Here is a 16,454-nt window from a genome sequence, read left to right as displayed (position 1 = left end):
AAGCTGTCGCTGTAGTTGACAGCCATCAGGAGATACAAGATGACTCATTTGGGGCTTCCTAAGCTGTGCCATCCTGGAAGGCCCACGGCTTTGCAGCAGCCTGAGCTAGGTGCAGAACTTAGCCACGTCTCAGGTGTTGTGTAGTCTCAGTAACTCGCTTCAGACTCTGTCTTCTCACCTCCAAGTCATCTTTTTTCACCATCCGTCGTATCAGGGAGCACCACTCACAGTTTCTGAAGCGCTCTGATGTGCGTAGACCACAGCTGGCAGTTTTTCTCCTTTCCTCTTCCATCTCACTACTTTCCAAAGTGGAGCTGTGCTTATTACTGGGGTGATTTCCCCCCAAAGCAGCTTGCCTCGTGTCTTTGAGTAACATCACTTCTTCACGTGTGGCCAGGTGTTTTGGGCTGAACACCAGTGATGAGAAACATGGCTGTGGTCTGGACCCTGCTCTCATGGAGTGAAGGCAGCGGGTTCTCACTCCGCCTCCGTCCTCTGCTGGGGCTATTTTCAGTGGGACATCCGAATTTTCAGTGTGTGGCCAAGTGGGGTGACCTGGGGACGTCCTCCACACTTCAGCTGTGGTCTTGTGTAATTCCTGCAGCAGAACTCCCAGTGTCTCTTACTCTGCTCTCCAGTTTTACGAAGCAGCATCCGTGCCTGCAGTCACCTGCTTCAATTCACTTCAGCTGTTGCAATTTGTTACAAGGCCCAAAATCCTAATACAGGCTCAGTGCGAAACAGAAATAAAGGAGCCTTCTGTACCGAATGAAAGAGGGCTGTGAGTTTGGTCCTTCAAACAGGGCCTCTTTAATGTGTTGGTGCCAATTTTTGTGACACAGTTATTCTGCATGCTCAGCTCCACGTTGGGCAGGAAGACTTTCCCTGAACCTTGTTTTTGGGAGAACTGAAGAGGATAGGTAGGTCTGAGCAGGCGCATCTGGAAGCAAGCAGCGTGCAGCTGGAGGGGAGGAACCGACTGAATAAAGAACAAGGGAGGAGCAAACGTGAGCCTGAGCAAGGAGTGGGGCAGAGAGGCCGAAGCATGTTGTGTGTGACCTGCTGAGGATGAAACAGAAATCAGGCTGGAGCTGTGGCAGCGCTAGCAGTGGGCGGTAACGAAAACAAAGCTGGAAAGGACAGGGAAAATGCAGAGAACGAAGTGCGGTGTGGGTGATGGAGCTGTACCACAGCCCTGAGCTGCTCAGAGAGGGGGCAGGTGCCTTCAGAGCACTGACGCAGTAACAGGCCGGGAAGAAAGGGTCACGGCGGAGAGAGGATCCTCCCAGCAGGACCCTTCTTCTTGTTCTTAGTGTCTCTAGAATACAGAATGAGCAATATAAAAGATCTCATTAATATTTTGTTTCCCTTCCCAGTCCTGTGTCTCGCTGTGCCCTATTCAAATCCGCAGCTGAGGAGCTGCTCCTTCCATAAGCACTCCCTGAGTGCTGTCCTGCAGCGAGCTACTTTGTTTCACGTGTCATTAATTTTTCGCTCTGGTTTGCCTGCAGAGAACCGAAGGAGGAGGGTTTAAAAATAATGGAAGAAAAAAAAAAACAACAACAACACTTAGCTGGACACATTTAAGATTATTAACCCGGCAAAACACAATTCAGTGTTGTTTTCTGTATTCTCCCAGTCTGTAAATAAGACCCCAGGAGCTGAGCAGCTGAGTAAAACACTGCTGTAGGGTGTTGTATAACGTGCTGGAGGCCAGAGGCGAGGCAGCTCTTCTCCAGGTTGCTCTTTCCATCCTTCACAGCGACCTTATCCTTTCCCTCTTCACACTTACCTGTCTTGCCCACTCTAGACATAGACCAGAGGCTAAGGGGCATCCTGTTCACTAGAAGAAATGATGTGTAGTCTTTCTAATTTCATTCCATGAGTTACTGTTGAAATGGTGTCTGCTGCTCAACAGCTTTTGAGGTTGTGGTTTTTTGGTGAATGAAATAAGAGAGGTGATGCGTAGGACGTGTACTGCTCGTTCCCATACTCAGGTGAGGTATGACCGTGCTGCTGGTGGTAGTGAATGTGCTTCTGTAATTGCAAATATTGACCTTTTTTTGGATATCTCTTTAGCCTAAAGCTTTAGGGACCTGGACGTTGAGTTCCTGCTTAGCCAGTAGGTATCTTTTGTTTCCCTGAATGAGGATTTCATAAAATACTGAGTATCTGTGATCATTTGTCTAGCTTAGCAAAGTGTTGGCTACTTTGTCCTTCCTTGTGATCTCCCTATCTGCATTAAACAGTGCGAGTGCTTTAGAGGCTGATGGCTAGGGCAGAAGCCAGAGCTATTACAGCTGGATGTGCTGTTGTTGTACCTCAAATACTCGTGGAGGTAGGTCTGATGTGCCCTGGTGTGCAATCGTAACGTGCTTTAATTCTGTTTTCTGGGGCAGCGGCTCCACAGCCACCTCGATGACTTTGTGAGTTGCCGTGGCGTTTGAGTGGCTGCAGAGACAGCCAGGTTATGGAGCTGATGGAGCTTTAAAAATCATCGCTCTCCCTTCTGTTTGTCTTCCAGTAGATTTAAGCGCTCCTTTAAACAGCAGCACAGACGCGAGCTAGATGAGAGTTAGTGTCTGACAGTGACTTGAGCTGTCATCCAGCTGCATGGATGGAAATATTTTTTGCTTTTTCGTTTTTATTTTGCTACAACTCCCAAGCAAACGACATAGCAGCATCTGGGTGCTGATGACCCAATACACAACTTCTTCAAACTTGAAGTTGTGATTGCTGTAGATGATTAAAAAACTTGATTGTTCTTGTTTTACCTTCTTTACTTTGCATTAGCATGATCTGAAGATGGATTTGATTTCAAGACTTTTTTTTTCTGTCTTACTGCAACAGGCTAAGCAAGTTCTTATTTGCATCTATAAAATATGCTTGGGAAAGATGAAAATTATCTTCGTGCAGCTGCAGTGCTCACAAACACCCCGAGCTTCCAGACAACCCTATTTTATGTAACAAATTTAAAGACTATTTCATAATAAATGTTAACAATCAGCATGCAAACTGCCTCTGAGTTCTGTAAGAGTTGCTTCAAATGTAAAAATACAGACTTAATATGTAATGTTTTACACAGTATAAAGCAGAGGTGGCTGAAATAGCAGCTCTCTTACTCTGTTAACATGGCTTAGGAGTTAATGGGCAGATTCTGCAAACACTGAGCTTAGGACCTGCTGTTATATTCCTGCCTCGTGACATCAGTTTCAGTGTTCATTGCAAATGGCGTTGCTGTCTGTAATATTTTCTGGACGGAGTTCTAAACAAGGTGTTTGAAAACCAGTGCTTAAAATTGTGATGTTTTTATTTTTCTTTTCCCTGCTCCAGGTGTGATGGACAGGTAGCAGAAGCTTTCACTTGGATATCAGGGAATCAGAATGACCGAGTGCTTCCTGCCTCCCACTAGCAGCCCCAGTGAACACCGTCGGGTAGAACACAGCGGGGGTCTTGCTCGTACTCCCAGCTCTGAAGAAATCAGTCCTACAAAATTCCCGGGGTTGTACCGCACCGGTGAGCCCTCGCCACCTCATGACAGCTTGCATGAGCCTCCAGATATAGTATCTGATGATGAAAAGGAGCATGGGAAGAAGAAAGGAAAATTTAAGAAGAAAGAAAAAAGAAGTGAGTAGGCAACTTGGCTTATTTCGTGCTTCCCATTTCTCTTTCTCTCTTTCTTTCTTTCTCAGAATTGCTCAGTATTCCCACTGGTTTGCTGTTGTTTCTTTTTCCTTAAACTTGTTTAACTGTGAAGGAAGTGAGCTTACTCAAACAGACTTTGTATGCAATACCTGTTTCTCTTCCAAAAAATCCCCTAACCACATAAAGGATTGCATGGGCACAGGTGCCAAGCACATGCCAGAATTACCAATAAACATGTTTATCCAACATCTTTAACAAAGTGTTAGTAATTGCCTGGCACGGGGTTCTTACCTCATTATCTGCTCTGATTCTAAGTAGAGATTTTGAAGTGGATTTCGAAATACGTGCTGTTTGACATTTTAGCTGAAACGCTAGCTAAAATAGAGCTGTAAGTTTGACCTGAATTTTACACTTCTAACTTTGGAAGAGCCAGTTTGAAGAACTTTGACCCCCTTCCTTTGTGACACCTGTATTTGGGGTTTGCTAGTGCATACCACCTCAAGAGGCACACTGTACCACTGCTGGAAGAGTCATAAAATGGGTCCTTTTTTCTTTAGCTTCTTAGTTTAGTCTAGCCACGTGGTATCCTCCAGCATTACCTAGGTATTATGGAAGAATTCAAAAATGTGCAAGCTAGCATTGGATTAGGAACTGGCAGAGTAAGGGTTGAAAGAAAGTAAAAGACTATAAGAGTTGGTCTTTGTCAGTGTACCTGTATCCAAACTGGAAACTTTCCTTTAAGGGAAATACCCCCACCCAACCACCCAGAATAACAGAAGAGAAATCTTGATTGCCAACTTTGGAGTGGTGTAGAAAATTTTGGAAACGTGAAATTGCTTTTTTTTTTTTCCTATAATTTTCCTACATAATCTGAAAGAACAAAGCACTTAGAAATACTGAGCTGACGCTGAGCACTCTGTGTCCGAAAGATCCCTACTGTCCAACCCTCTAACACCCAAGTATCACGGCCTGAATGTCAGTGATTTATTTGTTTAAACAGAGTTTCAAAATAATATTCATGTTCTCCATTGCCTGTGTCTCAGAAGGCAGGAAGCTCTGGATGCTGTTGCACCTTGCTGCTTCCTAAAAGTGCAATTTGGAAGATCAAAACCAGTGAGACAGTAGGCAATATTCTGGCGTGTTAGAATGAAGATAGTGACTATTTTTAACAAGCACGCACATATTTAAATAATAACTCTTGAAGAATTTGCTGCCACAGCACTATAAATCAAACCAATTTCCAGGAATGCAGGAATTGTTGCTTCTGCCACAGTTTCGGAGGGCTATTGTTACTAACTAATGGCTGTGTGCCCAAAGGATACTGTAACTCAAAAATGTGTTATTCTTTAATTAAAACTAGCAGTTTAAGTTGGTGCTTGAAACCGATACCTTATTTTTTTCTTTCTCTTGTAAATGACATTAACCTAATACTAATACTGAATTGGTGGTAGAAAAAAAAAGCTGTATCGGATGGGTCTAAAATAAAGCCATTAGCTCTTTTTTTCCCTCTTCGCACATCAGCTTTCTTTTATAATTCTCAATGAGATGCCTCTAAATTTAGAATTGTTAGAGGTCAGCATTACACAGAGTGGGTTTCCTTGTGGTGTAATTCGGCATGTCTCATGCCTATAGGCAAACTGAAGAATGAAGAGGAAAAATGCTTCTTTAGCAAGTAAATGCGGGTCTGTGCACATTAGCAAAGTAACTGCTTTCTTCCACAAGAGATTATAACGCATTGTGTAGCTGATGTAAAGCATTTTTGAAACTTGAAAGATGTGAAAAATCATCAAAACCACAAAAATGCAAACTGCAGGAAGAATCAAATTATCTCTTGCAGCTGTAATGTGAAACACATTCAGCACATCTTAGCCCTATTGTACGCAAGTCCTATAATTGCCAGTCAGATACAAGAGTAAGTTAAATAGAAAGCTTTCGGTATCTCTCATGCAATCCAAACATGGACATTTCTGTAAATGTACTCTGAGGAGGCATTCCACTTATGTAATGGAACAAGGGTTCTTTACAGTTGCTTAACGTGGCTGATTTCAAGAATTCCCCTTCCAGCTTAGGCTCTTGTTATTCCTTCTGTACTTTAAATTCCACCTTATTCTGTTGCACGCGCTCAGATTGTTTCTTTTCTCTGGTAGCTTTTCTCGCCCCATGCTTTGACATTTAGGCAATACACAGCCTGCTATGGCCAAGTAATTTGGGATTTAAACAAACACAATCGAACATTTCATTGAGAAAAAAAAAAAGACAAGTGTTGATACTACGTGATGACAGAGTGAATGTGTATTGAAATTAAAATATTACTGAATCAATGACGTTGTCATCCAAACTCCTGAAACTGTATGCAAGTTTAATCCTATAAAGATGTGGAGGTATTTTTTTAATAGTCTTAAGTATAAATTTCAGTAATGCTTTAAGAACAGGAGGGTATATGGAGAGAGAAGGACAGATACCCCATAGTTATTTGGGTGAGTTTTTAAGATAAATCTTACCTGCAGGAGGAGCAAGGTACTCCTTACTTCGGTAGTGTTATGTATTGAAAAAAAAAAATGGTATGCTTGCAAGGGATCACTTATTCTATATGGATAATATAGTGATTTGCTATTTTTAACGTTAGTGGCAATAACCTAATAATACACAGCAATTACTCTAAGAAAAAATGCTAAAGATATTTTGGAAATGGTTAAAAAAAAAAAAAAAATGGCGTATTGGTTTTTATGTGCCTACGGTTTCTATTCCCCACTCCTCTGTGGTAGCCAGAGTGGAGGTCAGCTGTAGAGTTATTTTAGGTGACTTAAGGGGTTAAAATGTATTTTCTTTTTATGGGGATAGTTTTAATTTGAATCTGTTTCCTGACTCAAAACAACCCTTGTGCATCATGGAAGAACTTGTGCAGCATGAGAGCAAAAACAGATTTTTATTGAAGCAGGAATGGCTTTTATGAGACAGTGACCAGAAGAACCGATGTTACAAAGTAAATGTTTAACCTCCTTTCAGTAATCACGTGTTGATAAAAAAAAAAAAAGTAAAATGCATAAAAGATGCAATTCCTTACAAAAGATTGTAAGAAATACTTATGAAGAAAGAGCTATATCTTGGGGACAGTTAGTGTTAGGTCAGAGGTTGGACTCGATGATCTTGAGGTCTCTTCCAACCTAGAAATTCTGTGATTCTGTGATATCTTACCACTGGGCTAAATGGGTTCAATATGGAGCTAGGATTTTTTTTTTATTTGTAACCATTTTCTTTAAATGTTTCTTTAGAGAATAGAGAATTGGTTGAATTGTAAACTAAACTGTCTTGTGAAGGGATAACGATATCTTCTGAATTTTTCAGGCAGTCTTTTTGAAGTCTGAATTCCTAATGTCCTGGGGAAGGTTTCCCATGTTTTGGGGGATGTAGATGAGAACGTAAATACTTCTGCTACTGACTTGGGGACCTGCTCTGAACACTGCTTGGTCCCCACCTGTGTGCTAACCTTTATCTTCTCCTGAGTTTCTATCTTGTGTGGGGTCCTAGGAATCTGCAGCTCTTTATGATGGGCACCAACAGCTAGAAGACAGGAGCCTGTCATCATCCTGTGGGATTTTTCTCCTAACTGATTTCTGCTCAGGAATGTATCAGCAGTGTGGCTGTCTGGCAGCCACACAAAAGCGCTCATGGTATTCCCAGCTGTTCCAGATAAAGCCCTGAAATGATGAGTTGTCTCTGTGCTTACGATCCTTCCGTTCTGTGCAAAATGCTGATGGAAATGAGTCCTAGCAGTGGAGACCAGCTCTTCAGAGAGAGGGCTGTTAGAAATTGTGAGGAGGCCATTGTCATCTTGCACAATAACCGAGCGGCTGCCATTGGAAAGAAAACATTATTTTTATTGATTTCATGTGTTGAGCAGCTCTGAAGGCAGTTCCCAGGTCTAGAGAATAAGACATCACTGGAATTTGCTGCCTGTGATGCACATGAGAGCAAACTTTGTTTGCTCTGCTTGCAAGGGGAAGCGAAGCAACATGAGTGCAGAACTTGTTTGGGAGTGATCGGATTTTATTGCTGAGCTGAATGTGAATTAAAAGCAACACCATATAATTGAAAGTCATTATGCTTGTGTGTCCTTCTTATCATTTTATTTAGAAAGGCTGTACAAGTTGGTGGCAAAGCCTCTGACAAACGGAATAAATAACCGATACTAACATTGCTTGTTGGCCTTTATAGTCACGTTTCACCCACTGATCTTCTGTGTGTAAAAACAGTCCGTGTTTTCTTCTAGTGAGCTAACTGCAGAGGCATGCAGATCCCCAGGGAACCAAAATAAGATAGAGAAGTACAAATGATGTGAAACTCGTCAGAAACCTGATGCACAAAATCTGTCTTACAGTAGGTTTGCAGTGTTGCAGTTCTACATTTTGTAGAGCCCTTTGTGTTAACAGTAAGTGCTACAGCATGAATTTGTAGCTTCGCTGGGAGGGTTCAGGAAACGAGTACTCCCGAGTTTGCAGACTCATAGGAACAGTGGCCTTACTGCATGACAAAGCTTTTAGTTCTGTAAATCAGATTCTACCAGAGTAACACTGAGTCTTTTAATGTATTTTGAAGAGATTTTCATTATTTTCAGTAAGCCAAAAGCTATACTTGCAACATCATGCACAGTATAAGCACTCACTAACACATCTGGGGAAGTTCTAATGATGCTGGAGCACAGAGCTGCAGGTAGTCCAGCCGTTACATTTGTGGCAGTGGAGTATTTATTAAATTGATACTTATCCCCTGTAAGTGCAGGAAAACATCTCTGGCACATATTACAGGGTGGTGGGAGACGCAGGCTGTTAGCGCCGAGAGCCTTGAGGAAACAGTGAGCAGAAATCATTCACTAGTGATAGGTAATTGTTCTTATTTATCAAGTGCTTTTGGTAAACAACCTACATTTATACAGAAGAAAATGTATCTCTGATGAAGCAGCTAGAGTGATTTTATTACCAGAGCTGTGGTTATTTCTAAGCGGAGTCGGCCTGCTCTGAAAGATGTAGAAGCCCCCTGATGGTATGGGTGAGAGATTCCCGGTGAATCTGTACTCAGTACGTATTTCCAAACTTACGTTGCTGGGACAGATTGGGGTAGACTGGTTATGTCTGTGACTTGCTGCTTCTTGTCTTCTCGCAAAGTCAAGAAATACCAGTTTCAGGAACGGGCCATTGCTGGTGTTACATTACCAAAGATCTGGCAGAGCCCTATAAAGCCTGTGTTGCGACACCAGGCGCGGAAAGAGGCGACAGGGGCGCTTTGCCTGCTGCTGAAATCAGCCTCTGAGCGTGATTCCCTCTGCTGGTGCTGAGAATGTGCCAGTAGTGGTCACAGTGATCTGCAGGGGGAGCCACTGGGAAGTCTGGGGCTCTGTCTGGTGAAGGTTTAGCTTTCTGCTGGGGAATGCCATCTGTGAACCTTGTCTTACTCTCAGTGCCAGCCCCATCTCAATCTCACAAAACCTAGCGGTGATGTTCTCAGCAGTTCTCTCCTTATCACAGTGGGACTGGAGTCCTTACTCCTTTCCCATTCCAGTTTTTAGTTTACAAAAAGAGTCAGCGATGATACAGCCAGTCAAGTAGGAAGATGAGGCCTGGTTGCTGGTCGTTCTCCAGTTAACATTTGCATTTTTATATTTTTTATATTAAAAATTCACTTGGACAGGAAATTTCTTCCCTGGAAGCGTGTGTGTTCGGTAGGCCTAGGGAAGAGCCCAGGATGGGAAAGCTGGTCAAACAGCTGTAATTCTTTGATGGTAGTTCCGTGTTAGAGACAGGTAAAATGTCTCTTCCTTGAACAGGTTTCAGGCTTGCCTTCCCCACACGAGGCTCTGTGTATGTAAAATCACAAGTCGTTGATTGGAAGTGGCTCTGGTTTGTACGTTGGTTTAGGTCGTGCTTGTTGTTGGGGTGGGTTGGTTGGTTTTTTGTTGTCGTAATCTACCTTTAAAGATTTCCTCCTTCTTGCCTGGAGGCTAGGCAGGGCCAGCTGCAGAGGCGGAATTAGTAAAAGCCCCAGTGCCCGTGCTTTAAATGACGCTTGGTGTTTTGCTGCTGAGACAGTGCCTTCTGCCCAAGGACTCGTTTGAAGCTCTCCCCCACGCTTGTTAAGGCAAACGCACGGCTTCACCGGCAGGTATTGTGCTAGTGGTACTGCAGTTGTTTTATCCTCCCTGTGGAAAAGTAAGTTTGCTTGGACTTTTTCCTTTTTTTTTTTTTTTGACTTTTTTTTTTTTTTTCGAGGCTGAAATTTCATGAGCTTTGTGCTCATCTGCAAATGCGTAACGCTTTGGAGCGGGGTTGGGGCTGACGTGTAGTTTGGTCTGAAGTCTGTTGTTAGCCTTCCGTGTGTGTGGTGGCCGATCCTTAACAGCGACTCTTATACTGTTGCTTACAGGACCGTAGAGAAGTTGCCAGACAGTTGTTTTTATTTTGCATTTCCTTGACAATTAGATGGGAAGCTAGCCCTTAGGATGGACATTGCCATTATGAGTAAGTACACGAAGCATTAATTGTTTGGATTGTTCAGGAGCCCTGAGGCTTCTTTGATGCAACTGTGTGACCTTCATTTAGTCTCTGTCCACTTAATTGTGTAACAGCTGTAGAAAACCTTCTTGAAGAGTCAGGCAGGCACTGCTTTAACACACAACTGCTCTCTCCTTCTTATATATTACCTTTTCTCTCCTATTTTTATGTCTAGAAAGTGAACAAACTCACAGCTGTCCTCTTGCTTTTCCTCTTGCCCCCCTTTCCTACCAGCCGAAGGTTACGCTGCCTTTCAGGAGGACAGCTCCGGTGACGAGGCTGAAAGCCCTTCCAAGTTGAAGCGGTCCAAGGGAATACACGTCTTCAAGAAGCCCAGCTTTTCCAAAAAGAAGGAAAAGGATTTTAAAATAAAAGAGAAACCCAAAGATGAAAAACACAAGGAAGACAAGCATAAGGAAGACAAGCATAAAGAGAAGAAGTCAAAAGACTTAACCGCAGCGGACGTCGTAAAACAGTGGAAAGAGAAGAAGAAAAAGAAGAAGCCAATTCAGGAGCCAGAGATACCTCAAGTGGATGTGCCCAGTCACAGGCCTGTGTTTGGCATTCCTTTGTCTGACGCAGTGGACAGGACCATGATGTACGATGGCATCCGCCTGCCGGCCGTGTTCCGTGAATGTATAGACTACGTCGAGAAGTACGGCATGAAGTGCGAAGGCATCTACCGAGTGTCAGGTACTGCGGGCGCGCGGCCGTGCAGGTGGTTAAGGTCTTGCACGTTTTGCGTTGTTTTACCACTTCCAGCACCTCGAGACACTGTTTATAGTGTCTTGATACAGATTTCAGCTATCTCAAAGATAATCAGGTAGCTCCGGCTCAGCACACCCCCTCGGGCTGCAATAGCAGAGAAGTTGCTAACACGAGGGTACTGCTAATGGCCGTAAAAATACGCAGCTTTGGGCCTTTCCTGAGAGGTTGGTAATTATGAATAAAGCTCCCTGGATTGGCAAGCTTGTACATAATTTTTATTTTTTACTTCTGCATTAAGAATTACTCTGCTAATTGATGGGAAGGGCAAAGAAGAGAAGTAGCCTTTTCATTACTTAAGCTTCCCACTGTTGCTTTTTCCGTTGTTTGTTTTTTGGTTTTTTTTTTCATAAAAACTCCTTTTGTTCAAGCAGAGCCACTAATAGGCAGAAAACGCGAGTTTCGGCATTTAGCCTTAGCCACAGCCAGGGTAATTAACCACGGCAGTTGTGTAACAGCAGCTTACATAAATCGCAGTCGGTTTTAGCCACGTTAAACAAAACAGGCCCTTTGTGAACTCCTCGTGCCCTCAATCTCACGTAAGTACTTCCGTGTGAACGTTTAGGGGAAAGTTTAGTGAGAAAAGGAACTCGAGGAGAAGCTTTGGAAGCAAGTTATGATCCAGCACTGCAAAGCAGCAATCAAACAATTTTTCAAGGCTTCATTAAGCTGCCTGTATGCTGCTGACTTGCGTGGTATTTGGTAGGGGTGCATAAATGCCACGGCAGTTTAAGCTGTTTCTTGGTATTGCCTGTTGGAACAGCCTGTCTGTGTGTTTTTTTTTTTCAAGGCATGATGTGTTGGGAATTTTCACAGAAGGTTTGTTTGCTGTAAGGCGTTTTTGACATTTGCGCTTCCTATGTGTTCTCCAGTGCAATAGCACCCTCTGGTGTGGGTAAGATTGTTTAGAGAGCTCAGAAAGACGATTGCAGTGGCTTTTAGCAGCTGTGACAACTTATTTGGGCGTGAAATAGAGCACAATTCACCTGGCATTAGCCATGGGCTAGCTGCACCTAGCTTTGTTTCCTGATCTGAGCCAAGCCATGGCAATGCGTTAAGTCAGTGAAAGTCAGGTGAGCATTTGAGCTTTCAGAACGAAACTTGTCTGACTTTTGGAAGATGTGAGTATCACTGAGCTATAAAAACACCCATAGGTAGAACCCGTTGCATGGTGTTGGAGTTGATAAGGCCGTATTTGCGAATTGGCTTAGGGCTGTAGAAGTGAGCAGCCTGGAAGAAGTCAGATAAATGATTGCTTTTACATTCCCCTACCCTTCCTTGCTTATTTCATGTCCCTTGATGCAAGGGCATCTGCTGACCTCAGTTCTGAGTCAGAACATCAGAAATGCTCTGGGTTAGCCTCACAGGAGAGCTCAGTGCTTTCAGATGCAGCGATCAGGTAATTTTAAGTCATGATTTTAACTGTGCCATGTGTAGATAACTTTTAGAGGTATTCCTCGATTAACCTAATTGTAAGGAGAGGTGCATCTCAAAAAAAAAAAAAAAAAAAACCTTTCTAACTATTGCACATGTACAGTTGAAGATTTCTCTTAATTCTTGATCTAAATATTTTAAGGAATAAAATCAAAAGTCGACGAGCTAAAAGCAGCCTACGATCGAGAAGAATCTCCCAACCTGGAAGAATATGAGCCCAATACTGTAGCCAGCTTGCTGAAACAATACCTACGAGAACTGCCTGAAAACTTGCTTACCAAAGAGCTAATGCCCCGCTTTGAGGATGCTTGTGGCAAGAGCACAGAAGCTGAGAAGGTTCAGGAGTGCCAGAGGCTGCTGAAAGAGCTGCCGGAGTGTAACCACCTCCTCATCTCGTGGCTGGTTGTGCATATGGACCACGTCATTGCAAAGGAGCTGGAAACAAAGATGAACATCCAGAACATTTCCATAGTGCTCAGCCCTACTGTCCAGGTACGTGCAGCACACAGCAAGCGTTAGGGCAGAACTTCAGCCCAAAAAAAGCTTTCTCTGTAGGAATTCTCTTGCAGAGAATTAAACGCAGCTCAGAATCAGTCCTGTCCACGATGGGAACGTGGCACGGGGTGTGGGGCTTCTAGAAGAAAAACCACACTTCGGAAAAGCTTTGCTTTTTTATTAAGAGTCAAGGTGGCGGCTCAGCAGCAAAAGGGCTGGGTGTTATTCTCTGCTGTTTTGCTGGGCCAGTCATTTTCTAGGTAACAAAAGCAGCAACAATTAATGTAAAATGGTGCAGGCCCAATCACGCTTTCTTGTGAAGTAGATTTTAGCAATTAAAATACAGGTAGCGACAATTCTAGTTCTTCTTTCAGGATAAACTTTTACATTTTATTGGATGATGTAGTATCAGAATCCGTATGTGCTTCTGTCTCATGTTAAAGCAAGGAATACAGTACCAGCTCCTTTCAACTACTTTTTTATCTACTATTTTAAATCATCGGAGAGGGGAAGTTGTAGAAAATACTCTGAGGTTTTGGGAGGGGAGAGAAAGTGGCCAGCCATAGCACAGTATGGTTGGTGTTCCCCTCTTACCTCTTGCTATCACTAACTCTCATTATGTGGTCAAGAAGAAAAAATTAATTAATTTCTGTATCACTTAAATTCTATATGAATATAAGTGATGGAAATAATTGTGGCAGGGTGAGACGTGAAAATGCCAAGCTTAGCATGAAAACACCTCGGCTGCACAGCTAAGAGACAGCCTAGTGATTCCTTGAGGCCAGTACTGGGCCATCTAAGGTAGAATTTTTCACCCAGCTTTTAATCTTTTTGTGCAAACTAAGACTACAGAAACGGATACTAAAGGCTGTTGCATTTCTGGAGAAAGATGTTGTGCTTCACAGATACAGGTGATATGCAGAAATCACCCTAAGCAGTGTTCTTAACCGCCCTGTTCTTTCTTTGCAGATCAGCAACCGTGTCCTCTATGTATTTTTTACACATGTCCAAGAGTTCTTCGGGAATGTGACCCTAAAACAGGTGACAAAACCTCTCCGTTGGTCAAATATGGCAACCATGCCAGCACTGCCAGAAACACAAGAAAGCATCAAAGAAGAAATCAGACGCCAGGTTGGTGATTACTTCAGTGTTCTTGTTTCTACTGAATGTGGCAAGTCCAGGACAAAGATAAATTCTTATAAGCATATAATAATGCACTTTGTGGTTATATCACAGTTGTCCTGTGCGGGTTACCACATGTAATGCTTTGAAAAGCAGAACTCCAAGCCTTTTGTCATGAAGCCAAAACTATTTTTTTTCCCATTCTGCCCTGCTGTGATATACTTACAGACACGTAATTGCTTTGACAATATTTCTAGGAGTTCCTACTGAACTGTTTACACCGAGACTTGCAAGCAGGGATAAAAGACTTATCCAAAGAAGAGAGACTCTGGGAGGTGCAAAGAATTTTAACAGCTCTTAAGAGGAAACTGAGAGAAGCTAAGAGGCAGGTGGGTAACCTATTTATTGGCCAAATGTAAATCACAGATGAAAATTATGTCAGGGTATTTTTAACAACATCCATTCTTCCCAAGTTCCATGGCTATAAGTTTTTCACTGTTTACCCCTGTTTATTGGGTCGCATCATTCAGCATTACAGTTGAAAATACTGTAACTGTGAGATGGTTCCGGTACAGGTCAGGATGCTGGGGGCTGTAATGTGGATTTACAAAGTGTGGGTGCCACCGAGGTGTTTCGCTATTATTTCCTGCTGTTCATACGAGTTTACTTACTTGAAACTCTTACAATTCGTATGACTCAGAACAAACTATCTGAGCATTCCCTAAATTTTGATAATGTGCAAGGGCAACCCAGTCAGATCAAACCACCTTTCAGTCTTTTTGATGCAGGCTTTTTCATCTTAGTTCTTAAAAGGCTGAGGAGCAGTATCGTGATCCTCCAGCTGTGGTTTGAAAACTGTACTTTTTCTTTGGCAGGAGTGTGAAACAAAGATTGCACAAGAAATCGCTAGCCTTTCGAAGGAGGACGTCTCCAAAGAAGAAATGAATGAGAATGAAGAAGTTATAAATATTCTACTTGCACAGGTAGATGGCAAGCACGGATTTGTCTGCTAGTATCTTCTTGTTCTGTGTCTTTCAGGTATTAAGTCTAAATAAAGTAGGGGAAGAATGCTACCTGCCAGAGTGAGCCTGGAACTGGGCTCTGTTGTTAAGGGCAGAAAGGAGATGCTGCAACAACAAAAGCAGGCTGTGTTGGTTACGTGTTTAGAAAGCACTCCAAATCTAACCAGCTGTAGTACTGTTAATGATTTTACTGCTGATCAAAGGAAATAAGGCAACTCTTCTGGCTTTTTTGCCTGCCTCTGCCTGCAGTTGCTTTGATCTTCTCTCTTCTGCACTTTCCTCTTTATATCCATCTTCAAAGCCATGTTAGAATTTAGTTTTTCTAGTTATCCAGAGCTTTCCCCTGTGATTTAAGGAAACAGCCAAACATGCCAGGACTTGGTGCATCGTCGCCACAACTATTCAGTGCAGCGATCACCTTGAGGAATCAGAGCAGGCAGTGATGGTTTGGAACTTGGATTTGGCTTGTGGTCTAGGTGACTCAGTTCAAAGCAGGCGCGCTAAGCACCTCTCCTGGAGGTGGTTAGAGAACTGCCTATCTCAGCGCTTCCCAGGGCACAGCAGCGGAGCAGCCCCTGCCCGTGCTCCCACAGAACACAAAGGCAAGGCTCTGAGTGAACTAACTGATCATTGCAGGAGAACGAGATCTTAACGGAGCAAGAAGAACTGCTGGCCATGGAGCAGTTTCTGCGGAGACAAATTGCCTCGGAGAAGGAAGAAATCGATCGCCTCCGCGCAGAAATAGCAGAAATACAAAGGTAAAAGGCAGACTGCTCGGGTCAGATCCACAGCCAGGCACGCACGCTGACGTGCATGTGTGCTCTCCTGAAACAATACTTTGAGCCACACTGAAAAGATCACCCTGTGCACACCAGCGCATTTGAAAGCCTCTTCCTTTTATTGAAACCTCCCATCTTTGCACCTTTCCGGATCTTTCCTGTTAATATAACAACGCAGTGACAATACAAAGAGAACGAGGCGTTTGCACCAAGAAAACCACCTCCACAGGAAATCACTGATTTGTTAAATTAGGATTTTAAACCAAATTCTGATTTTGTTTTTAAAACCATTTTAGATTATTTGCTAGCCATAAATTAACCTTTTTAATTTGCTACCATTCTGGCAAACTTGAGGAAGCGTTTCAATCTGGGTGTGTCCTTGCTCTTTCAGTCGCCAGCAGCACGGCCGAAGCGAAACAGAGGAATATTCTTCTGAGAGCGAGAGTGAGAGCGAAGATGAGGAGGAGCTGCAGGTCATCCTGGAAGATCTGCAGCGGCAGAACGAGGAGTTGGAGGTAAGACTCGAAGCCTAGTATTGACGGGTGTTCTCCTCCTCAGTGGTGACTTGCTACACAGAGGTGCCTGCACGTGTGCTAACAGATTATGTTGTGTCGGTCATGCCTAGGCATGAAACCCACATGCTCTGT

The 16,454-nt window shown here is 43.2% G+C and overlaps 1 protein-coding gene across 3 annotated transcripts in view; it reads left to right on the top strand.

Moving 5' to 3' along the window:
- Positions 1 to 16,454, top strand: part of RALBP1 (ralA binding protein 1) — a 28,779-nt gene that overhangs the window by 10,416 nt on the left and 1,909 nt on the right. For 2 of the 3 annotated variants that reach the window (XM_027452054.3, XM_072034710.1), the window contains exons 2-9: positions 3,334 to 3,627; positions 10,425 to 10,883; positions 12,532 to 12,881; positions 13,854 to 14,015; positions 14,264 to 14,395; positions 14,882 to 14,989; positions 15,665 to 15,786; positions 16,199 to 16,322. In XM_027452054.3, coding sequence (XP_027307855.1) covers positions 3,384 to 3,627; positions 10,425 to 10,883; positions 12,532 to 12,881; positions 13,854 to 14,015; positions 14,264 to 14,395; positions 14,882 to 14,989; positions 15,665 to 15,786; positions 16,199 to 16,322 — 1,701 coding nt within the window. In that variant the 5' untranslated portion in view covers positions 3,334 to 3,383. Of the gene's footprint in view, positions 1 to 3,333; positions 3,628 to 10,081; positions 10,158 to 10,424; positions 10,884 to 12,531; positions 12,882 to 13,853; positions 14,016 to 14,263; positions 14,396 to 14,881; positions 14,990 to 15,664; positions 15,787 to 16,198; positions 16,323 to 16,454 lie in introns of those variants that run through there. The other variant, XM_072034711.1, reaches the window with a different exon arrangement.

The sequence above is a fragment of the Anas platyrhynchos genome, chromosome 2, assembly GCF_047663525.1.
Source record: "Anas platyrhynchos isolate ZD024472 breed Pekin duck chromosome 2, IASCAAS_PekinDuck_T2T, whole genome shotgun sequence".
Lineage (NCBI taxonomy): Eukaryota > Metazoa > Chordata > Aves > Anseriformes > Anatidae > Anas > Anas platyrhynchos.
The sequence above is the reverse complement of the archived record's forward strand: the minus strand, read 5'-3'. Positions and strand labels throughout refer to the sequence as shown.